At 50.6% G+C, this 23,261-nt stretch overlaps 5 protein-coding genes across 5 annotated transcripts; 3 read left to right on the top strand and 2 right to left on the bottom strand.

Moving 5' to 3' along the window:
• The first annotated feature begins 190 nt into the window (after nucleotides 1–190).
• VE01_03620 (uncharacterized protein) lies at nucleotides 191–2,460 on the top strand. The gene is made up of 2 exons (XM_018273105.2): nucleotides 191–1,595; nucleotides 1,651–2,460. Exons 1-2 carry the CDS (start codon nucleotides 1,068–1,070, stop codon nucleotides 2,086–2,088), a joined length of 966 nt encoding a protein of 321 aa, XP_018132380.1. The 5' UTR covers nucleotides 191–1,067; the 3' UTR covers nucleotides 2,089–2,460.
• Nucleotides 2,461–2,637: 177 nt separating this feature from the next.
• On the top strand, nucleotides 2,638–4,999 carry RTC5 (Restriction of telomere capping protein 5; the record flags this gene model as incomplete). The annotated part of the gene is made up of 2 exons (XM_018273104.2): nucleotides 2,638–3,081; nucleotides 3,158–4,999. The coding sequence occupies exons 1-2, from the start codon at nucleotides 3,016–3,018 to the stop codon at nucleotides 4,997–4,999; spliced, it is 1,908 nt and encodes a 635-aa protein (XP_018132260.1). The 5' UTR covers nucleotides 2,638–3,015.
• A 527-nt stretch (nucleotides 5,000–5,526) lies between these two features.
• On the bottom strand, nucleotides 5,527–10,927 carry VE01_03618 (uncharacterized protein). Its single transcript, XM_059463550.1, has 8 exons — nucleotides 10,392–10,927; nucleotides 10,164–10,306; nucleotides 10,089–10,109; nucleotides 9,994–10,025; nucleotides 9,536–9,766; nucleotides 7,446–9,469; nucleotides 5,892–7,398; nucleotides 5,527–5,834 (listed from the first exon to the last, which is right to left on the bottom strand). Exons 1-7 carry the CDS (start codon nucleotides 10,707–10,709, stop codon nucleotides 6,202–6,204), a joined length of 3,966 nt encoding a protein of 1,321 aa, XP_059319865.1. The 5' UTR covers nucleotides 10,710–10,927; the 3' UTR covers nucleotides 5,527–5,834; nucleotides 5,892–6,201.
• An 889-nt stretch (nucleotides 10,928–11,816) lies between these two features.
• VE01_03617 (uncharacterized protein) lies at nucleotides 11,817–16,179 on the top strand (the record flags this gene model as incomplete). Its single annotated transcript, XM_018273102.2, has 3 exons — nucleotides 11,817–13,335; nucleotides 13,392–14,148; nucleotides 15,588–16,179. The coding sequence occupies exons 1-3, from the start codon at nucleotides 12,048–12,050 to the stop codon at nucleotides 16,177–16,179; spliced, it is 2,637 nt and encodes an 878-aa protein (XP_018132254.1). The 5' UTR covers nucleotides 11,817–12,047.
• Nucleotides 16,180–18,791: 2,612 nt separating this feature from the next.
• Nucleotides 18,792–20,077, bottom strand: VE01_03616 (uncharacterized protein). Its single transcript, XM_059463549.1, has 5 exons — nucleotides 19,925–20,077; nucleotides 19,741–19,872; nucleotides 19,579–19,680; nucleotides 19,308–19,517; nucleotides 18,792–19,252 (listed from the first exon to the last, which is right to left on the bottom strand). Exons 1-5 carry the CDS (start codon nucleotides 19,973–19,975, stop codon nucleotides 19,082–19,084), a joined length of 666 nt encoding a protein of 221 aa, XP_059319861.1. The 5' UTR covers nucleotides 19,976–20,077; the 3' UTR covers nucleotides 18,792–19,081.
• Between the last annotated feature and the right edge of the window lie 3,184 nt (nucleotides 20,078–23,261).

Raw genomic sequence — 23,261 nt, 5'->3', positions numbered from 1 at the left:
AGTGTACAATAACGCCAGAATTGCAATTTTGGGTATGTTGGATGTGGGATGGGAGTTGGTAAATATGGACATTCGTCGTTCCATACAGGGGTTGTGTATGGCTCTCGAAATAGAGTCGTCGGTTAAATGATCTGCCCTGCCATAGACGCGCTCCTAAAATGGTGGCATGTGCTTGGCTATATTGGATTCTGTAAACAATAACAGAACGAACAGACCATCATCGTCGCAATAACCCCCATTATACCCAGATTTACACTCAAACCCCCAAAATAAAGGTTGTTGGCGCTCCTTCCGATCGACCAGGTCTGTTATTGGTCCCCTTCCCTGACCCCCGACCCCATACCCCGTGATTTTGAGTTCTAACCGCCGGTCAAATGCTAACCGCTGACATTTGAGATGAGACAACCGCCCTACACAACCTCCACAATCCCATCAGGCCAGTCATAGACCTCGCTCGGCCCGGAATTCTCATTTCCTCGAACGTCATGGTCTGTCGCGCCTCCCTACGGCGTTTATCCTCGTTTCACTTACCCTCGATGCGGGGCTCTCATCCTCGTCTCAGCCTGTCGCCACAGCCAGAGTTGGACTAAATCCGTTCCATGACCCTGGAATCGGTCGGCGATGGGTCCCCGGGAGCGTCAAGAAACGATTTGTTTCATGCTTTGTTGGTGGTCGATGTCTGCAGCTCGTCTGGCCCTTGGTTTCTACATATAAACTGGCCGGACACCGACCCTTCATGGCCCTCTTCTTTTGTTTCTTGCTTCAATCAGTCAACCCTTCAATTTTCCACCAGCCCGTTTCCTATTCTTCGCTTTTTTTCCTAGTCGTCTCTCTCGTCTCGGGTCTTTTCATTTCATTTCCTATCGACACTACGCTCTATCCTCCTGGTGAGGTCCTTAATACGTAATCCGCTTTCGTTCAACCATCTCCACTCTTCTCATTCGACCACACGCACTCTCTCACATCCGCACTTCTCATTACACCTATCCACACTTCACTTTCGTTCGACCATCTTCCCGGGCGACCCATCCGCACACTTTCGTTCGACCATCCCCAGGGCAAATACCATGCCCAAAACCAGCCGCGCTTCAGCCAGCCAAGGTCAATACCGCTCGATCCCCGTCGCTATCGCAGACCAGACAGCCCAACAGCACTACTACCCCATCACCACCACCGCAACCATGCAGTCCAACATCGGACCCCAGCGCATGACCCACATGCACCAACAAGCACCCTCATACATCCCCAACCCCCCGATGCAGGCATCAGCACCCCAATATATCCCTCAGTCCGCTCCGATCCCCATCTCCACCCGTCCCTCCTCCGGCGCCTGGTCCCCAGAGGACGACATCACCCTCATGACGGCGCGCACGCAGGGCCAGAACTGGGGACAGATCCAGGACGCCTATTTCCCCAGCAAAACCGCTAATGCGTGCCGCAAGCGCCATGAGCGGCTCATGGACCGCCGTAACTCGGAGGACTGGGATACGCTTAAGTTCGAGGCGCTGGGGAAGGAGTATATGGCCATGCGCCGTGAGATCTGGAGTCCGCTCGCTGAGCGCACAGGCGACAAGTGGGCTGTTGTCGAGGCTAAGGTATGTGATTATATTACTACTTAGGCTTACTATGGACCAAGTCTAACATAACCAGGTTCTCGGAAGCGGTCTCAAGAACCTCCAATCCGCAGCCCGCGCCTCTACCCGCCGTGCCCGGCTCTCCGCTTCGCACGATAGCCAGAACGCACCCGCATCGTACACCGACGACAGCGCGATTGGGATCGAAGACCTCGACGGACAGGACTTCAGCGTCAGCCCCGACACGGACTGCGGCTTCGACCCGACGCGCCAGCAGCAGCAGATGCAGATGATGGGCGCGCAGATCCACCAACAGCAACAACAGCAGATGATGCGCGAGCAGCAGCAGCAGCAGCAACAGCAGCAGCAACATCGCCAGAATAGACAGTACATAGGTGGGGGACAGGTGATGCAGGGTCGCGGACACAGCCATCACAACAGCCTCGGGAGCGCGACGAGCGAGCGGAACATGGGCATCCCGAGCATCATTAATAGAGGACCAGCCGGAGTTTAAAGAGGGGAAGGGGAGGGAGGCAGCATCGTTTATTTTTATTTTGGCATTTTTATTTTCCTTTTTGGTTTCGACCTTTTTCATTTGTTCATTTTTTTTTTGTTTTCATTTGTCTATTTTTCATTTGTCCCTTGTACGATTACGAATTTGCTGAATGGGCGTTCGGAGCGTTGAGTCTGTTTTTTTGTACAGTCAGTGGTGGGGTGTTGTGATGGCTTATTCATTCAGGCGCAGAGGGCGATGGCGGCGAAACGTTGGCGAAAAATTGGCAATATCCATGAAGAACGAGTGAGCAGAGAGAGAAAGAGAGAAAGAAAGAAAGAAAGAAAGAGGAGAAATTGGGAGGAAATGATTTGAATAGGCATAGTTAGCAGAAATACCAATAGTATATTTTATTTGATAATATCCAAGAACCTCCAAGACCCAAGAAAGGCTGGGTATTTGGAACGTGACTTGGTTATATTGGCTGTCCAAACCGTAAGGGCGGTCCAGACCTTTGCCGCCTTTTGGCGGTCGTCACCTTGCGTCGGGCGCCAAGATTAGCGTGGCAATTTGGCAATTTAGTGGATTCAGTGGAAAGAGCGGCCGGCGCGGCGAAGTTACCGGGGATTCTAAAAAAGTACAAAAGCAGCCGTCATACCCCGCAAAAATAAGGCTGCTACCCGCCTGTCAGCTACTGAAACACCGAATCACCATTGACAATTACTAAAGCACCAAACCACCATTGTCAACTACTAAAACACCAATTCATCGTTGTCAGCTACTGAAATACCAAATCACCGTTGTCAACTACTGAAGCACCAGGTCACCGTTGTGAACTACTGAAACACACCAAATCATCGTCACCGTCACTGCCACCGCCATACCAGGGCTTCAACTTTCCAACATTGTCCGACGGCGCCGTCATGATTCTGGCCTTACTGCGACATCATGGGTCAATCTCAATCCCAAGCGGACACCCCCCCAGCTACCGCTGAAGAGCTGAGTAAACAGCTGGTGAGACATTCCCCTCAATCCCCAATCCACCCTCCTCCAGGCACCCATCAGCTAACCCCGCTCTCTCTTTCTCCAGGCACAAAAATTCGCAACTCGCTGCTTCACCCCCCTCGAACTCTACTCCTTCCGTGACGTCTTCCGCAGCCTCGCCGACACCTCCGATGGCGTCTCCTACCTAAAAGAGGACACCCTCACACGCTTCCTCCAGGTCCCTGATGCCCTGGGGGTCGCGCCAGTGCTGTTCCAGATGGCCTCGTACCTCGGAGCGTTCCCGTTTTCTGCGGGGGCGCCGGCGGTGCTGGGGTTTGAGGAGATGATTGTTGTGGTGGTGATGTTGACGGAGAGGTATGGGAAGGTGTTGAGGGGTGGGGGGAAGGGGAGGAATGTCTTGCTTTATCGGAGCTTGACGGTTTTTGATCGGTTGGATGGGAAGGAGGTGGCGGATAAGGGTGAAGAGGGAGGTGATAAAGAGGTTGTGGAGGGTGAGGGTGGGGAGGTCAATGGGAACGCGAAGGCGCATGTCGGATTCGCTGTGGATCAACCAGCGAACGATGAGGAGGGCGATGATGATGACGATGGACTTGCGCTTTCGGCATTGGAGTCTCTCGACGCCAATGACGTCTTCAAGCACTCCGACGCACCACCGATATCCCACTGTTCAATCCCCGTGGAGAACTTCCGCAAGATAATCATGCTCCTCCTCCTCATAGCGCCATTGGAAGCCAGTCAACCCTTCCCGGACTACAGCGACCGGCTCTCGGGCGACAATCTTGAGCAGCTCCAAGCCACAGCTGACGCCATTCTCTCCGCCTTCGTCAACACCGAATCCAACACTGGCATAAAAATCCACGCCTGGAACACTGTCATTCCCGCGTCCCTGCCCAACCTCTTCAACGGCTTCTCAGCCCTCTTCTCACACTTCCTCTTCTCCACATCCCTCGACCTCTCCAAGCGCAAGCCATCATCCCCCACCACTACCCCGCCCATCTCACCACCCACCTCACCTCCCTCCTCGCCCGCCCTCCGCCGACCAACCACTCCACCACCTCCACTCCCGCTCATCCCCACCGCCGACGCCGAAGAAGCCGAAATCCTCGACGTAACCCTGCTCTCCCAACTCTCCTTCTTCTTACCGCCCACCACCCTCTTCCACCGCCTCCGCCTCCTCTACTCCGGCGGCAGCGCCGGCTTCTCCATGCGCAGCTTCGAAACACGGGTCTTCAACTGGCGCGCCCCTTCTCTCCTCCTTGTCTCAGGCAGCAGGCTACCCGCCATCCCAGAAGGCAGCAACGAGCGCGCCTTCGCGGATTCTTTGCCGCCAAAGCGACTACCCGATAGCACCGCCACCAACCCCAACAGACTAGTCTTCGGCGCCTACATCCCCCAAACCTGGCAACAAACCTACAAAACCTGCCTCTCGGACCCGGGAACAATTCTCTTCCAACTCGCACCAACACACACCATCCACCGCTCTACCATCTCCACCGATCAACTCTCCTTCACCCATCCCCCTCTCTCGCACCCGGGCATCTCGCTCGGGTCCCCGCACCCATCCTCCAAATCCGCCTCCGGCACCGCAAACCCGGCTAAACTGGGCCCGGTCTCGCTGCACATAGACGCCTCCTTCGAATTCGGCGTCTTCACGCACGACTCTCGCGGCGGAGGCGCGTTCGAACCCGCTTCCGGCCCCGGGGGAGGAGATTGGCAAGAGAGATTCGCGATTGAGTCTCTTGAAGTCTGGGGCTGTGGTGGGGAAGAGGAAGCCGAAGAGCAGAGGAGGAGGTGGGAGTGGGAGGAGCGGGAGGCGGAGGCGAGGAGGAGGATTAATTTCGGGAAGGGGGATATAGAGGCGGATAGGGCGTTGTTGGAGATGGCGGGGATTATTGGAGGGGGGAGGAGTGGGGGGAGTATGAATTAGGGGGATGGGGGTAATGTGTAATGGGTTATGAGTTATGGATGATGGGTTTGGGGCGTAGATAGATTTTGGTATTTCTTAGGGAATCGGTATATGTCTTTTGTTGTATGTAAATGTCTTCCGTGACGTGACTGCTACGGGAAATATGTGTGGGTTTAGGCCGTCTAGTGGCCCTCTTAGAAAGCACTCACTCCGTTTACAGAAAATCTAAACCGACTAGTTGATCTGCTCACCTCAACTGAACTAAACGATCTCTTAGCAAGCGATCACATCATGGTAATTCTTTATGCCTCGCACATCTTTTTTTTTTGGCATACCTCGTCCTTCATTGTATTAGTCTTATGCCATTATATAGTCGTTAAATCCTGTTCCGTTCGTATATATCTCATTCTCATACCAACCCCTCCCATGCACGATCCCAACACCTCTCCACACGCCAATCACACTTCGACTGTAACTTCATTCTTCGCCCCCTTCCTCCCTCCCCGTACTTTCCTACCTCCCACTCTCTCCCCCGCATCCACCTCTATCCCACCATACCTCTCCCTTAAACCCGTCAACCAATCCTCTCTTGGTATCGCCTGTGGCCCCACAATCGTAACAGCCAAATCTTCACTTCCCTCTGGCAGCGGAAAAATCTTAAAATACTCATGCTTAACATTACATATCCGCTTGACGAACCCATCCCCCTTAAAAAGTTCTAGGCAAGGTCCGCACAGGGTCATGTACCTGCACATGGAACATGAATATAGTGAGGTATATTCGGAGTTCGGAGTGTCACAGGAGCCGTTGCAGATTATCATGCATCCATAGGAGGAGAGGAAGGGGTACTTGGAGACTGGGAAGGAGGGAATTAGTAAGAAGATCGCAGGACAAGGAAGAAGAGAGTGCGTACCATTTTGGGTGCAGCCGGGCTCGCCATCTCCTTCGTCTCGATCTCCTGCGGCTTGGCTAGCCGACGCAGAGCCATTAGTCACTTCCTCGGTTTCCCCTTCCAGATCGCCATTTATGGCCGTTCCAGCCTCTGCAGCGCGCTTTTTAGCGCTCTCCTGGAGCGGCTTCATGGCGACAGCAAACGCGGTAGTCGCATTCGGTATATCATTCACTGTCAAGAGAGCAAGTCCAATGGCGAAAAATCTATCATCCCAAATATCAGCAAGCAACGTACTTTAAGTAGGGCTGGCAGGGGATTAATGGGAAACAACTCACCCAAATAATTTATCATCAGCATCTTTATCCTCGTCAGCGAGCAGATCAACCCATGGTATCACCCCAGCCTTTAAGTATGTCTTCCAGACCGTGTCCTCGGCACCGCCATAATCGCACAGCCACACACCGTATTTCAGACTCGTATATGTTGTGCCATAGGCCGGGGTCCCGTCTTCATCGTAAATGAGCTCCCCTGCGCCGATGCGCGCGCACTGCTTTAGAGAATCAACCAACGACGCCGGATCCTCGCCTTTTCCCTTCGCCTCAACCACGTCGTCAAAGAGAATCTCGCAGATGGCGTTAGTACACCACGTGCGTTCGTGGATTAGCCAGCGCCCGCCGGACGCAGCAAAGTCGTCGATTAGGTCAATAGTCTGATGCCAGAGCGCGATGGCTTCAGAAGTCTGGTTGCAGTAGGCATACTTGAAGAACGCGACTTTGATGCGGGACAAGCTGGGCGATGTCGACTTGTTTTTCTTGGCTTCTATGGCGTCGGCGGCGGTGATCGCAATAGTGCATGCGTCTAGGAAGGTAGCGCGGACGTCCGCGGCATTGGTGATATTAAAGGCTGTTCCGATGGCATCGAAGACTTCATTGTCGGCGCTGGTCAGGAGCTCGACGAGAAGATTTTCGCAATGCTCGTTGCGTGACACCAGACTGCTTATCTCCGTGATAACGACAACCAGATCTTGGTGTCGATCCCATTTATGCAGCTCGCAGATGTATTTCCCTAGGTTATCCGTGTCTTGTGTATTATTCCCCCACACCCCCTTCCAGGCTTCGATGGCGCGATCAGACTCCCCAATCTGGCCTAACCAAGATGCAACTTGTGGCAATAACTGTGCTTGGGTCACAAAACTGAAAGTTTCAGGCACGTTTGGGATGGCCTCTGCCATCCACTCCAGTGCCAACTTGATATTATCAAGGCCGGCGTAGCAACGGGAGAGTCCTTCTTGTGCGACCCAAGCCGTATTGTCTATCTCCAGAACTTTTTTGAATTCTACAATGGCAGCATCGAAATAGCCCGCTTTCTTCATAGCCCACCCGAGGCAAGCATGCCAGTGTTCTGTCTTCTCAAGACCAGCCCACTCCGCATATGTGCGAATTCTTTCAAGTGGGATACTGCTCATATTGTTATTATAACTGTAGGGAGAGAAATCTTTGATGCCGTCTTTTAGGCTACCGTCATCATTCTTATGGTCATTAGTGGTTTGTGCCTGTTTGTGGGGTTGCTACTTACCATCATGAAGTAGCCATGCAACATGCACACATAGAGATGTGACTTAGATAGGTACCCAAAATCATCGAACCCAGTCTTTGTAAGCCACATTTTTGACGACTCTATCATAAGCGGTCTATAAAATTCCTTTACAGAAGCCACAGAGAGCTTCAACCACTCAAGCTGACCAGTTGTGAAATTATTAATACCCATGTTGTCGATTTCTCCGAGGCATTCGCGGAGAAGCTTTGAGTATTCATTTGTCCCAATCCAGATGAGATAAAAAATAAGTTCCTGGCGGCTTATAGAACCCCTGTATCCTAAGGACTGAGGGTCAAGCAGCTTCCTGGCCCCGACATCGTCGTAAAACAAGTTGGTTATCTGCTCTAAGAGCTTCAGATTATCCTCCTTGCTAATTTTCGACCGGTCGATCCCCCCTATGTGCTTCATAAAATTTTCTGCAGCATACTGCATCAAATCGAACTTATCTTCAGTCCAAGTGACCCTGTCCACTAAAATAGCAAGGCAGGTTAGGGCTAACTCAAGCTCAGACTCATTCACGTCAATACCGATTGGCATGTTGGGAAATTCCGGGGGAATAAAGACTGGGTTCGACCCTCCCTCCTGGACTAGGTAGTCCTTGATGCGCTTGTGGCTGAAGGATATTTCGGTGGTTCTGAACTCTGTTGCGAACTCGTCTTTTTGGAGTGTCATATCACCTTCACCGTCACTATCACCATCATCGTCATTGTCATCATCGCTGTCATCATCACTATCGTCGCCATCACCGTCACTGTCGTCACTCAGATTAGCAAAGTCTAGCGGTGTCTCTTCTACCCTCTCTCCCAGCACCGCCTCTTCACCCTCCTCATTACCATCTTCCTCGTCTGAATCTTCCCCAACATATCTTGACATATTAATGAACGAAGCAAACTTCCCACTCAGCCTCCGCCGTAGCGACAGGTTCGGTTCCCCTGTGGGAAGCATCAGAATAGTATGCAGCTCACCTAATAGTAGTGGCCTCTTTGCGCATGCAACCCATGATAGTATCTTATTGAGATCCGCAATATTTACGTCCGGATCAGCTGCCACCCTTTCAAAGACATGACGGATCATACGGTCTAGCTCGCGCGGCGCGTTCTCCAGGGCCTGCTGTACGTCGCTCTTGCGCTCCTTGCGGCAGATTTGGTCGAGCACCAGCTTGGCCCAGAAGAACATGCCATCTGCGCGCTCGAGGATGGTGGCGCGGATCTCCTTGGCAAATTTGGTCCGTGCCTTGGGCTTCATGTCTTTGAGGACTCGTACAAGCGGAAGTCGGCTGAGGATATAGTCATTGATGTCTTTGCGGTTTTTCTGCGCATTGATGTCCACAAACTTTTGTCGGGGGAATTCCATGTCGTCCTTGATATCTGGGCGGCCGAAGATGGCAATCTTGAGTCGGGGAGCCGTAGTGCGTTTACCGGGGGGTGGGTACACTAGAACTTTGAGGAGATCCAGAAATTTCCTCCTCGTGTCTAGAGATGCCTCGTCAAGTGCGTCGATGACGATAAAGGCTAAGCTCTCAACCCACTGCGTCGACGTATAGAAATTTAGAAATAGAGCCTTCCACGTTTTCTCTGCTGTGTTGGTAGCCTCTGCTGACCTGCACACAGACTGAACATATTTTTTGTATGTTCCATCCTTCTGCACGATCTGGTAGGCGATAGTCTTCAAAATGACATTTAAGTCATGCAGAGTCTGGTTGTCTTCTTTCAAGTAGAAGTAACTTACAGCGGCTTTCGAGGGTTGTTCAAGGTTCTGGTCATGCTGATCTCGAAGGAAAAGGATTGTTTTTGTAGCCAAAAAGCTCTTACCAGCCCCTGGTCCCCCGAAGACCCATAGTAGAGATGCCTCCTCTTTTTCCCAAGCAAGGAAGGGGGCCTCTTCGTGTAACCACTCACATGTCCCTTTAAGGATATTCTCTTTAAACTCGGCAAAGATTTCGTTCGTTTTGGGGACGGCTTCTGTCCACAGAGCATTCTTGAGTAGCTCTTCTTCCTTGCTATCTGGATGAGTGAGAAGCTGTAGCCAGAGGAAGTTGGTTATAAAGCAAAGTGAGATTTGGGACTTACCTGTTGCTACTGTCGAGAGATGGTCTACTTTCCCTAATATCTCTTTCTGGGACAGCTTATTTTCGTCTGCAGCGGAGAGCAATGTATCAACATTGTGCTCAGTATTCTGTACTGATGAATAGGTCACCGCAATGACGAGGCGCTCTTCGCTGTCTATCAACTTATGAAAGCGGTCAAGGGCGTCTCGTGTTTTTTCATCCTTGCCAACCCACGCCACGCCGATAAAGTGTCCTGTTGTCTCGTTAGAATCACCTTTTATACATGATTTTGCAGCTCATCCAAGCAACCCCGAGGCAAACCCAAGCCTCGACCAAAACCCAAACAAGAACCCGGTTGCATATCAAGCCCAATCATGTAAAATGACTACATTTGAAAGCAGCTGTCAAGAAAGAAAGCTGATATATTTCCACGAACAATATATTCATTGTTCGAGGGAAATCAGAAAATTAAAGACTTACTGAATCTCTTCGTCCGAATTAACTCCTCAGATCTTCACGCATGGTTGATTCGGTTAGTTTCTCCCTTCCCAATAAAGTAGCCAACTCCGTCATACCTTCCAATAATCTCCAACATACTAATCACTCTCAGTCAGCCAGATTTCCATCAAGTCACGCCATCCATTACTCACCAAGCCAACGTCGCCACAACCTTCTTCCTCATCGCCTCCCCAACTTCCACCTTTGCATACTCCTTCAGCCGGACTGTAAATTCCTCCATCTCCTCAAACAGCGTCTCCACGAGTTCATAACTCTTCTCCACCTCTTCGCAGGCCTATTTCTCGTCAGTGAATCCTTCTTCTCCCAACCCCCAGTCTCCAACTAGTATAGGCAGGAAAGATACAAAAGCCACCACTAACCCTGAGCAAATAAACAACCGCCCCAAACACCGCACCTGCCCCCCAAACAGCTTCACAACCATCCCCCAACACCTCCAACGGCCCAATACACCCGCTCAGTTTCCCCCACACACGAGCATGCTTGCTCCGCCACGACCCGAATGCCGTGTGCGAGGCTTCGACCTCCGAGAGCACGTCGTCGACGGTGAGGAGTTTGGGGGGAAGGGTGGAGGAAGAGAGGTCGCGGTTGGTTTGTTGTTTGTAGAGGGTGAAGGCGGAGGACCAGATATCGTCGATGGGAGAGGGGGGGGGAGTGGGGGTGACGGCGACGGTGGACATGGTGTGGAAGGAGCGATGGTGAGAATGGCGGCGAGGGAGGGAAGGAGCGTTGGGAGGAGCTAGGATGGGGAAATGGAAGGAGTAATCTTGGGGAGAGGGAAGGAGCGACAGTGGGAGAAAGAGAGGGAAGGGGCGATGATGGGGAAGAAGAGCGCTACTCTGCCTTTGGACGTGAAGGTATTGGGGAAGGAACGACCGATATTATCGCTGTTGCTTCTTGGGACTTTGAGGCTGAAGAAATATAATATACTCATAAACGAACGCGAGGCTGTGCCCCGCACTTGGCCTAACTACGTTCAGCCACCATTGGCCCAGTATTGGAGCATGGGGTGGCTCCTTCGATATTGTATGAACGAATTAACCAGTGAGCCGATTCAAGCGTTTACTAATAGTTCATAGCCCTGCTCTTGCTACGGCTGTATGGTTCTATTGCTGCAATTGCTTCAAATTTATTATATGGATGTCCTGGAGCTCTAGTACCTCGAAGATGAACCCTTGATATTCACCACTGCGTTCTAGGCGGGCGGACATCGGGAACTTAGGCTGCCGGGAGCGGAGCGGGAAGCGGGAGGGAGGGGGGGCAAGGGTATCACGTGGTAGCCAGCAACTAAATTTAGATACTATTGAACTACGGATATACTATAACAATCTCCTACTACAAGAGTATAACATCAAATACCTAAGCTGTCTTAGAATCAGCGGCGATGGACAGCTAGAAGTATGTGTATTTCACGTGATATAGCCTCCACCTTGTGCTCCATGCACACCAAACGTGAGAAAGGTAAAAAGGGTAATAATAAGCATATTCTGGGCCGGCTCAATATTACGCCGCGCTTAGATCGACGACTAACTGAGGCTGTGGAGAGCCAATTAGACCAATTCAATGCTTCTCATGGCCTGTCAATAGCTTCTTATCCCTGCGCTTCTCGCTAAATGCGGCTATCCCATTGGGTCGGTATCCTCCTTCACCCCCGGCCTGTCACTCTCTGCCTACTTCTATAATTTCCACATTTATAACACTAACCTTACATGGCTAGCACGGGCTGCCGCCTCATGCCCCGAGAGCGACTCAGCCTTGAGGGACAAGACACGAGAGCACGATTGAGGCCTAGAGAGGGGACTGCCAAGAGGCCCAATGCGAGGTAAGTCATTGAATTTGTATGGCCAGCTACTGTGGGTGAAGAGAGATCGGCCCTCAGCGCACATGGTGGCTGCGGAGTAGGTCCAGCATTTCCTCATTTCTTCCTGTTTCCTCTTGCTCCTCCTCCTTTGTTCATTCTCTCCCGTCTCTATAAACATATCGGTCTCTGTCGTTACAAACCCCCTCCAATCCTCACCATGGGAGCTCGCCGCCGCAATGTCTTCGTCGGGCTGCTTCTCACCCTCTCATCCTCAGCCTCCGCCAACTATGTCGACTATAAGGAAGTCCCTCTCTACTCCGACCTCGCGCCGTGTGCCATGAGCGCCGTCAGCTACGCCCTCGAGCACCTCACCCTCAGCGCCTGCCCCTCCGGTATCACAGCTCTCCAGTCCTGCGCCTGCACCAAGGACAACAACGCCGCCGCTGTAGTTACGACCATCTCCAAGAGCGTCAGCGCCCAGTGTGGCAGCACCGCGACAGAGGACTTCGCGAGCGCGTCCCAGGTCTTCAATGAGTACTGCAACTCAGGCGCCAAAGTCACCGCGGCGGCCACCCTCCCCACGCCCGTCTCGCTCAGCATTACCGACCTAGCCGACTTCTCCTCCCTGGCTCCCTGTGCCCAGAGTGCTGTCAGCTATGTCGTCGACTACCTCACCTACAGGGCATGTCCACCCGGTGTCGCAGCGCTGCAGTCCTGCGCGTGCACCAAGGGCAACATCGCAGCATCCGTACATGATGATATATCCTCGAGTGTCGGCTCCCGATGTGGCACGACGGCCTCGGAAGACTTCGTGAGCGCCTCGGAGATATTCAACCAGTACTGCAATCCTGGTTCCAAGGTGACCGCGAAGCCCGCAAACCCGAACGCGCTGGCTGTCTACATCACCGACCTGCCGGCATACTCATACCTGGCTCCGTGCGCCCAGAGCGCTGTCTCCTATGCTGTCCAGGGAATGTCGGACGTAAAGTGCCCAGAGGGGCCTAGCGCGCTCAACTCCTGCGTCTGCACGAAGAACCAAAACGTTTACGTTGCTAGCTCCTCTATCGTCTCCGCAGTTCAGAATAGTTGCGGCAGCACCCACCTCGCCGACATCTCGTCCGCCCAGGCCGTCCTAGCCGGTTACTGCAAGCTCGGCTCTGGCGTCACCTCCTTCCCAGTCCCGTCGAATGCCGTGGGAAAGATGACCTACTACATCACCGATATGCCCATCTACTCATCGCTAGCTCCTTGCGCTAAGGACGCGGTCCACGATGCTCTCACCACCCTGACATACTACCTCTGCCCAGCAGATGCGGGACCACTAGCCAGCTGCGCATGTATGAAGGACAATAATAGCCTCCAAGTCTCCAAGATCCTCACAGACAGCGTCAAGTACGAGTGCAGCGAGACGGCAAGCGAAGACATCGCTAGCGCTATGGATGTCTACAACGCCTACTGTAGCGCAGCTAAGGGCCTGGCCACCCCCACCGGCATTACCGCATCAGGTGAGTCCTTCACCTTTTCCCCTTTTCTCATCAACCTCCCACTAACACACCTTTAGTACCAACATCAAACTACGGAACCGTCCCCGGCCCCGCAACTGGCGGCAACATCGCCGCCCCAACCCCAACCCCCACCAACGCCGACGGCTCCCCCGCTACCCCCGGTCCTGACGGTTCCACAGGTGGCTCCTCCGGCGACACCACAAACCCCGACGGTACGCCCAAGACAAAGAAATCCAACACCGCCGCGATAGCAGGTGGTGTGGTCGGAGGTATCGGTGCCCTCGCCATTGGCGCAGGTGCACTATTCTTCTTCTTGCGCCGCAGGAAACAGAGGCCTGTGTCTGGCCCGCTGCTCGCCCCTGCATCAGATGATAAACCGCCCGGTACGTCGGGGACGATGGGCCCGGGTGCGACCGAATTAGCTGGGAAAGATGAATGGAAAGGCGCCGGTGGGACGGAGCTCGTTGGTTCCTCCCCCGGGCAACAACACTCCGAACTAGCGGGGTCAGGATCACCACACGGACCTGGGACGGAGATGTACGCGTCCCCTGCGCTGACGCACTCTGAGCTCCACGGCGATGTGAGTCCGGGTGGTCAAGGCTACGCAGGCTCGCAGTCGCCTGGGAGTCCGTATGGAAGCACAGTTCATGAGGCGGGCGCGGGACAGGCGAGGCCGGAGCTGCATGGGTCGACGACCGGGTCTGTGGTTTCGCCTGTTAGTGGCGGAGGGGCGGGGCAGTCACATGAGATGCATGCGTATCCGATGAGTGCGACGATGAATAGTCCTGTTTATGAGATGCCTGCGGAGTATAGGTAGTTCTAATGCGAGGGAAGGGGGTCGGTGTTTGGATGAGAAGGTGACGTGTGATGGGGTTGGTTGGATAGGCATTTCGGGCGTTACTTTGGAAACTCTGTGGAGCGCTTGGATAGAGGGAGTTTTGTATGTTTGTGGAGCGATCGAGGAGGCATGACTGTATATGGCGCCAAGGAAGGCGCCTGTAGGTGTAGAATAATCTTACATTCATATATATATTGATTTATTTGACGTTGTCCTATTGGTGATCTGATTGTATTGGTGTTTTCGGGCTTGGCTGGTGTGTGGTGTGATGTGTTGTGTGATTGATGTGCTATATGATATGCTGTGTAGTGTGCTGTGTGATGTGATGTGTAGGCAGCTTAGTCCATGGATTGACGTCGATAGATATAAGTGGATCCCTGTAGACGAGCCGTTTTCGAGGCTAATATGAATCGGGAGTGAACGCGTTCACTCCCGATTCATATTAGCCTCGAAAACGAATTGGACAAGAGGAAACATACAACCCGGGAACCCGGGGACAGAAATAGAATACAAACCAGGGAGATGTGATGTGTTGGGTGATGTGTTGGGTGATGTGTTGGGAGGAGTGGCAGTTGTTGCTAAGCTGGGTGGCTTCGGAGGACCCGGGGGATGGGGTGGGGGGTGGCGGAATGCGTAAAGGCCGGTGTGGCTCGTACAGCCTTAGTTTCTAGAGTACTCTAGTTTATATCGGCCAATTCCCTTGAAGCTGTGACATGAAGTGCGATTTGACTACAGAGCTACCATGACCATTCAACCTGTGTTACAAGGTAGTCGCCACCACGGAAGCGTAGTCTCCGGTATGCAGCCTTAGCGGCTTAGAGACATATATTTCCCTTTCGGAACTCGTCATGCGAAATATGATTGTAAGGCCACCAACATCTCTGTAATCATGATAGAAGCGCGCGAGGGCGGCGGTAGGGTGGGATTATCGGTGGCACTGCTGCTGACTCGCGCTGTGAAATCTGATAGAGAGACTTCTAACGTATGATGGGGCCCTGAACGGCGGCAGTGTGCTGAGGAAACTGGAGGCCCCCAATTCCGCTGAGGGATTGCGATGCGGAATGTGACCGTGGAGGCCACCAAGGTTGCTTTGGACTTCTAATATGGGGCGCTTTATCATCGCTAATGAAGGATATCGGTGAAGGTTACCTGTTGCTTTAAATTGTGGTGTGAGGAGGCCTCCACGGCGGCGTCGTATATATACATGTTAATTTCTCATGATTCAGAGTGAGGAAAGCAGTCTTTTTTACAATAACTTCGTGTCGGAACTGCATTTACCACCATCCATCAAAGCCAATATATTTCAATACTGCAAATATGTCTTCTAATAGCCGTCATCGCTCGTCCCGACCCAAACTGCAAGTGCTTTTTGTGATCAAAAGCTTTGGAGGCCGTGGAGTTGACTTTTTCTCAGGTCATCGAAGCAAATGATAAACCGAGAAACGGGGGGTTCGAATTCGTCTAAAAAGAAATCAGTCTCGTCCATATCGGTGCAAGCGCCATCATCAAGAATATATTCGTATGCAAACCAAAACACTGGCGCAGAGGAAATGCAGGTCATTGATCGAACCGGGCACGGGCATGGGAACTGCAATACGCAGCAGTACGCCAAACGAACCTCTGCGAATGAGCATTATACCATCGAGCAGTACGAAGGGAAGTTTTGTACAAGGGCACCCGACTATGGAAATTACAGCAACCAGCTATACTCAGCACAGGTTAGTGCTGGGGCCGTCAGTCTTGGTATAGAAGTATCGCCAGCCCTACAACTCTCTCTCGCCGAGCAGCATGGCAGGTTAAGAGCTAGAGAGCCGACCTATTCGACTGTTGGAGAGGGAGCGCAGTTTTTAATGGATAATCAGTGTGGAGATTTTGGGAACTTGGAGGAGACCTCACGGCACGAGCCGTATGTAGCGTTCGAATATGTGAATGGTGGTTTAAATGAAGACTTAGCGGGGGTTGGGTCGCAATTTGATAGCTGTGGAAGCTACTGCAAGCATTTATAGCAATCAATCGCTGCTTTCAAACTGGACTTTGTATCGGTTAACCATAAACCGTATTTGGCTTTGAAAAGCTCAAATCATGCAGGGCCAAGTAAGCTTGGCTCAGCTGGACAAGGTTCCGTGGAGAAACATGTATTTCCTAGAGCCATTCGCCACTATTGCAGAGTCCGCTTCAAAACAAAGTGACCGGTCTGACTTAAATGAGGCTGCTGATGTTGGAAGTGCGTTATAGCTAGGCTTGGAGCGTGTTGTACAGTTGGGTGTCGGAAGTCTTCGTCACTTTTCAGCCACCAAAAACGCCACCAGAGAGGGGTACTCCCCCGTCATAAACCTCGATATTTCCGTAGTATAGAATAGTATTGAATTGATATCTTCAAAAATGCCTTATGTACGTAAGACAAGTCGCCGCGAAACCTCAATTGCGCAACGGTCCGCCTGTTAGGTATGGCAAAAGGCCGGGAAGACTACGACTGAGATTTCTAGGCTTGAGGGCCTACCCCGCACTACTGTTGCCTCAATTCTACAGCGAGCGATAGATTCAGGCCTAAAGAAGAAGATGGACCAGTTCAAGTCAGCCCCTAGGCCCGGGGCTCCACGGAAGCTCAATTCTAGAGCAGAGCGGGCTCACGGGCTGCTGTAGCCAACTGCAGAGCTCCACTTATTGAGCTCTGTACACCAAGCAAGTCAGGAGCTAAAATCTCAAAGAAGATAGTATAGAAAGTCTTCGAAAACCTACAATAAGGGCCGGCGTAAGCCACGGAAGAAGCCCTTCCTTAAGCTGCCCATAAGAGTAGGCGGCTAGAGTGGTGTAAGGCCAACTAGACTACGGATTTCAGCCGGGTAATATGGCCTGATGAATCCATTTTTGAAGTAGGCCATGATAGCCATAACTTCTAGATTACCCACAGCCCAGGTGAAGAGTACTAGGAAAAGCACCTAAAACCTACATTTAAGTCTAGCCGGACCTCAATTTCTGTGTGGGGCTGCTTTATGGGAGTAGAGAGAGGGCCGCTTGTGATCCTCCTAAAGGGGCAGAGAATGAACCAGACTCTCTACACAGAACTTGTTCTAAAACCTTACTTTATTCCATTTTATCAAGAGATGGTTGCAAAATATAGCCCTACGGTGCAAATTCAGGAAGATAGGGCTAAGTTTCACTTTGCACCTGTTGCTGCAAAATATAAGAAGCTCTGTATGGTACGGTGCCTACAGTGGCCACCACAGAACCCCGACCTAGCCCCTATTGAAAACGTGTGAAAGTAACTGAAAGATCAGATAGCAGGGCGACGGCACCGCATTAAAAATATAGAGGAAATGGGGGTAGGTGTATTACAGGAGTGGGCATAAGTAAAGGCAGATTATCTTGAAAAATTAGCTAGTTCAATGCCTAAATGGCTTGCTTTATGTATTAAAGCAAAAGGGGCTAGTATTAAATATTAAATCTACAGAGCTCTAGCTACACTACGATTTAATTTTTATCTAATTTGAACGTATGGTTGTTAAGTTATTTAAATTTGAATTTGTGGTCGTGATTTTGGCGAGTGACGAAGACTTCCGACACCCAACTGTACAAGGCCAGCCAGTGAGACTCCCTACCCCATGAAGTAGATGTCGCACGCCCTCTAACTATAGGTCGCCCTACGTGGGAGGCCACCAACATTTATTTTTACGTCGTCAGCAGTTGATACCTAGAAAGCAACTGATAATTGTATTTGTAGTATCGGCCGCTGATACCTAGAGGCTACCCATACCACCTTAGAAATTACCACATCCAGCCTTGATCTGCAAACGTCCTCCCGACTATTGGAACACCCTATATACCACACCTTCTGCTCCAACCTTTTATTTCCTCATCACACTCGACGTATAGCAACCTAGGATACACGCTAAATCTAGCGGTGCTCAGGGCGCCAAGTTACAGTCTTTTATAGCTTTACTTGCTCAACGCATGTCAGAGGGAATGCAATGGCCGATCACAGTCTGCCTCGGGTACCTGCCCGTTGTCAATTCATTACGTGACACATATGTATGCGCAGCTTTCTGCACTCTTTCTGAGATAACTCTAGTGGCATTTAACCTGGTTTTCCCGTCACCATGGCTATTAACAACAGGCCAAAGTCAGCTCTTTATTCAGCGCAGTAATATCAAGGGTAGATGCTAAGTTGCGGACCTCTACGCCTACTAGAACCCCCTTTTCAGACGCTGACCTTGGGTTTCTCAAACACGTCACAATTTAATCGAAGCTCTTTCCCAGACAACTTTAGTTAAAGATCATATTGCTCTTCATTAAGGAAGCTCTCCGATACGGATTTGCTACAGTCACTGCGTTAGCAAAGGGTACCGAGATTTTAACACATAAGGTTACTTTTTTCACTACCGAGACCGTCCTCTTCGCAAGGCAAATAAAGCACTTATCTATTAAGGAGGTGCACTTATTGGAGAGGATTCACACGATATTTCAGCTTAGGAGAAGGTGGATGAGCAGATTCGATGCGACAAGCGCTTTGGAGGGGTTGATCGAGGTGAAGGATATTCAACTATGCGACACTGTGGTAGTTGCGGAAATACTGGCCATAATGCGGGAACATGTCAAGGGGCTGTAGTAACATCTAGTTATCCGAGTAGTTTTAATGAATATAATGTGTTATGGTTGACTAGTCATATTTCGTAGTGATGAGGTGATGGGGAAGTGCGTTGCACGGTAATATGCGCCACTCGGTGATAAACCACGTTATATAAAAAGTGTCACCTATATAATAAAGTAAACCCCTAAAAATTGGTCCTTCCTTCTTCACCTTTATCAACACGGTAGGTTGTCCCTTCTTAGGCGCACTTGTTGCCTTCTACTTCAATCTCTTCCCTCCGAACTCTTCCCTGGTGCAGATCACGATGTGCCCGTGATGAATCAACAATTACTACCAGCGACGATGATGCAGTAACCTTGTTCGTCACATTCCTTTCCATTAACATCCCAATGATGAACAATACCTTCCCACCACTCATGGCCACAACCAGCTATAATGTTTTGAGCAACCTGCCCAATATACTGGCAAGATGCGTACTTGGTGGCTTGTACCTTGTGACGCCATATTAGTCTATTAATATAGCATTCCTTAGTTAGACCAGCTTACTGTGTTGACGAAGAATATTGCGTCGTTGTAGCTGCAAGACACGCGTGCTACACCGCCTGGGCCGGTATTACAGTCGCCTGGGAGGTTGTACAGGTAGTCGACACCCGCGAATGGATTGTTGATTTCGGTTTTAGTTGTCTGGGAGTAGGTGGCCCAGGAATCATATGGGGCTGGTGTGCAGCCAGGGTTTGGGCCGCAGCAGCCATAGTTCTAGGACTTAGGATTAGTATGGTTGCAAATTAAGTACGCTGAGAAAGTTTATAGGTCTTACAATGGTTCGTCTTGATAGCCCCGAAGCTTTGAATTTTCGGACCACTTCAAAGTCATCCGGATTAAAGGCTGGATTCAAAACCATAATTTGCTCATGTATCTCCTGTTCGAACGAGTTTTTGTCAATTATTAGCTCTTGAGTAAATGGAATTTCAGAACGTGCCTCGACTGATCCATTCAAAGTGACGTTCTCTCCGCCAGGGGTAATGGGGCCAACATAGATCATTCCATTCGTAGCTGCGACTTCTCGGGCGCCCATAGCAACATTCTCCGGAATGATGGGATTAGCAAATGCCTGTTAAACCAAGTCAGCTTCATATGTAAAAGATTGGGTACCTAAAACTAACCAAGGAAGCCAGAGCGCAACCAGCTAACACAGAGTTTAGGATGGTCATCATGTTGAATAGCCCAGTAGTAAAAGAGATAGTTAAAAGAAGGAAGGTTTCTATGTTGAGAACCTGACGAGACTTTGTGTACTTGAACAAGATTTGTGAAGAGAATGCTCTCTTGAATCTTCATTCCAACGGAAGGAAATCTCTCGGCTTTTATAGACTTGACATCTAAAACTGCAATGCTGAACGTCTACAACTTTCTAAACAAGGGTACCATGAGAACTGTCTTCTCCAGCGGTGAACTTAGAGGAGGTTTGATGGAAGATATTTCTTTTGGGCTCTAAGCCGACGGTGCAACCAATTAGGAGTCTAAGTATCACGCACCAAGACGCAATTCCACCGGATATTCTAACCTGCTAAGGACTGGTGACCATCCTCACTAGTCAACGGATGACCTTCCTGGACATATGGCGTACCCTCCTCCTTTTACTGCCTCTATCGTCCGTGAAAAGTTAACGGGGATGGATTTTGCAGAATGCCAGGAATGGCAATTTCAAGGATGGCAACCTCACCCCGCCACACTCGGACCGGGCCGAATATAACTTACAGTCACCAATCAAGCTTGGAGTTTCCAGACCTCCTGGCCATTAGGTGCTCTGCGGATGGATTAGGCTCTTATCTTCGGGTCTGACCAGGATGCACCTCGTTGATTAATAGCCCATAATATCGCTGTTGGAGATAAAGTATATAGCTCTTCGGCATAGAGAGGTTCTTAGAGCTTAGCTAGATGCGTGCGTTATTAAAAACGTTTCTTGTTAGACGATAAAGTGATGGATATGTCAAGATGGGTCGCTAGTGGGTGACGACCTTCAACTGAGGGAAATATGGAGGGGGGGAGCAACGAGTATCATGTTCATAACGTATAAGCAATACCCACCCAGTCTTGGTGCTAGGGAGTGCGGGGAGTATTGGATCTCATGCACGTACAAGCAATGCCCATCCAGTCTTAGTGCTAGGAGGTGGGGGAAGTGTTGGATCTCATGCACGTACAAACTGTGCCCATCCAGTCTTGGTGCTAGAAGGTGGGACAGGAACGGCCGACCGACCGAGTAAGTGGGCGGGCCAACCTTCGTCAGCGGGGTGTTGTGGGATGAGTCCTATTCAGGACAGCGAGCATCCCTCCCCCCTAGAAGGACATCCGTCCCGTGTGGGGAATGTTGGATCTCATGCACTCCCAACAGTATGGCTCACCCCTTATAAAGACTTAGGCGGCCGGGGTAGCTTTAGTGCGCGTCATGGGGGACCGTTAGTTCGGAACCGTCGGTTTGGAATATTTCCAGACCAGACCACGGTCCGGTCTGGAAAACTCAGGCAAACCGCCCAGACCAGTGTGGTCCCCTAACAGTCTGCTAAGAAACCGTTCAATATATATACGATGTACTATTACACCTATTTTATACGTAAAGGTACTATATCATGTAATTAGTATAATCACATAACTTATTATAATATTTTATAATAAAGTACCTTTACCTAATAGGTGTAATAGTACATCGTATATATATTGAACGGTTTCTTAGCAGACTGTTGGGGGACCGCGGTTTATGAGCTTTAGACCAGACCATGGTCCGGTCTGGGGTCGGTCCCCCAATGGGGTCGGTTCCCCGTGACGCATCCATGCGGCTGTAATAAATGGCTGCATATGTGGTAATATAGGGAATAATCCCTGTACGTCAGAGAGGTACTAGGAATTTGTTGAGTGTAATTGGACGGTACGGAGATACAGAGCCAAAATCCTGAGAGAGTCTCCGGCTACTGTAATCTATCCCTTGGCACGCAGAACAGGAAGCCTCACAGCAAATACAGTATATAGAACGAATTAAACGATTGAATTACTACACTATTCTACGGAGATTCGTACAGTATATATAGCTCGGGGAAAGCCCTAAAACCCCGAGGAATCGCAGACTGAACAGCTCAGAGTTCAGCTGTGTTTGCGACTGCATATGAGGCTGCACCATGGTTGCACTAACCCAACTCGGGAAGTAGACGCCGACACCGAGAAACCCTTCGGCCACAGGGCCAACATCGAATCTCCCCATCCGCATCCCATCCTTCCAACGTTTTGTCTTGCAGCAGCATGTCCTGTGCCAGCGGCGTCCTCGGCCCTAACACGCCCCTCACACGTTTCATGGCGGCTAATGTCTGGCACAACATTGCCTATGGGATTGTAACTCCCCATTCGCGAATGGGCCGGCGTAGTCGCGGAGGCACATATTAGCGGTTGGGCCGGAATATATACCGACACCCAGAGCAGCAAGGCAGCAAATCTAGGAGTAAACAGTATAATATGGGCCACGATAGATATCCAGTCTCGCCATGTGTCTCTTTGAGATCGGCCTGTGGAAGTCGCTTGTGGACATTGAGTCGGAGATTGGTATCAACAGAAGGGGATTTTTAGCCACGGCCTGCTTGCTAATCTGGCCTTCCCGGGCGGAGTGCCAACTAACAACCCTGGGAAGGTTAAGTGGGGTCTAGTAGAAGTAGCAAAAAAATAACTGCCAGGGCATACGGGAAACCGTTATACGGAGCTTGTCGAAAAGTGTTTGGCGTGCCTTGACAGTGACGAGGTGTTTGGGGAAGCGGACTTTCTTAGCTACAAGCGCGACTGTGGAGAGTTTCGCAATATTATCCTGTCCTTCCTATGGGATGCCAACAAGCTGTTTGCTGCAGGCAATCTGTAAGTTTGTAGGTGCTAAGTCGACTTCGAATATTATAGAGATGAAGTGACGGCGAAGGGATGCTAAAAACGTACCATGGTAGATGGTGACGAAATCAGAGCTCAAAACATCAAGACAATACCCATACAGCGCCCTTTATGTTTCTGTAGGGGGAAAGGGGGGATGAAGCTGACCGACCAGCTTAGTGTCTGATTACGTTACCTAAATCTGGTTGACTCAAAGACGGAAACGCAATGACACGTGTAAGAAAGGGCGGTGCCTCTAATAAGTCTCTAAGTCCGTTCTAAGCCATCTTGCAGTAACTGCTTAACTCCGAAGCTACTGGGTAACACAATGCGGCGACCTAAATTAGCGGCATTCACATCGTCTCGAGAGATAGAATAAATGTATGCGCAGAGTTTGGTCCGGTTATTACAGAGCCAGTTTAAGGTCTCCCTTTCAATAGAGGCCATTATGTCAACTGTAAACTGTTAGAATAGCTGTCCTGCACGATGTAAAATCTAAGTACCAACCTTACAGGTGAACATATAAAACCGCTAATGGCTGTAAATAATCATACCTCGTCGATTCTCATGTGAAGAATAATATCTAACGATCCTAGATGGAAGTCT

Source organism: Pseudogymnoascus verrucosus (genome assembly GCF_001662655.1).
Source record: "Pseudogymnoascus verrucosus strain UAMH 10579 unplaced genomic scaffold scaffold_11, whole genome shotgun sequence".
Classification (NCBI taxonomy): Eukaryota; Fungi; Ascomycota; class Leotiomycetes; order Thelebolales; family Thelebolaceae; genus Pseudogymnoascus; species Pseudogymnoascus verrucosus.
This window is presented reverse-complemented; position numbering and strand designations above follow the sequence as displayed.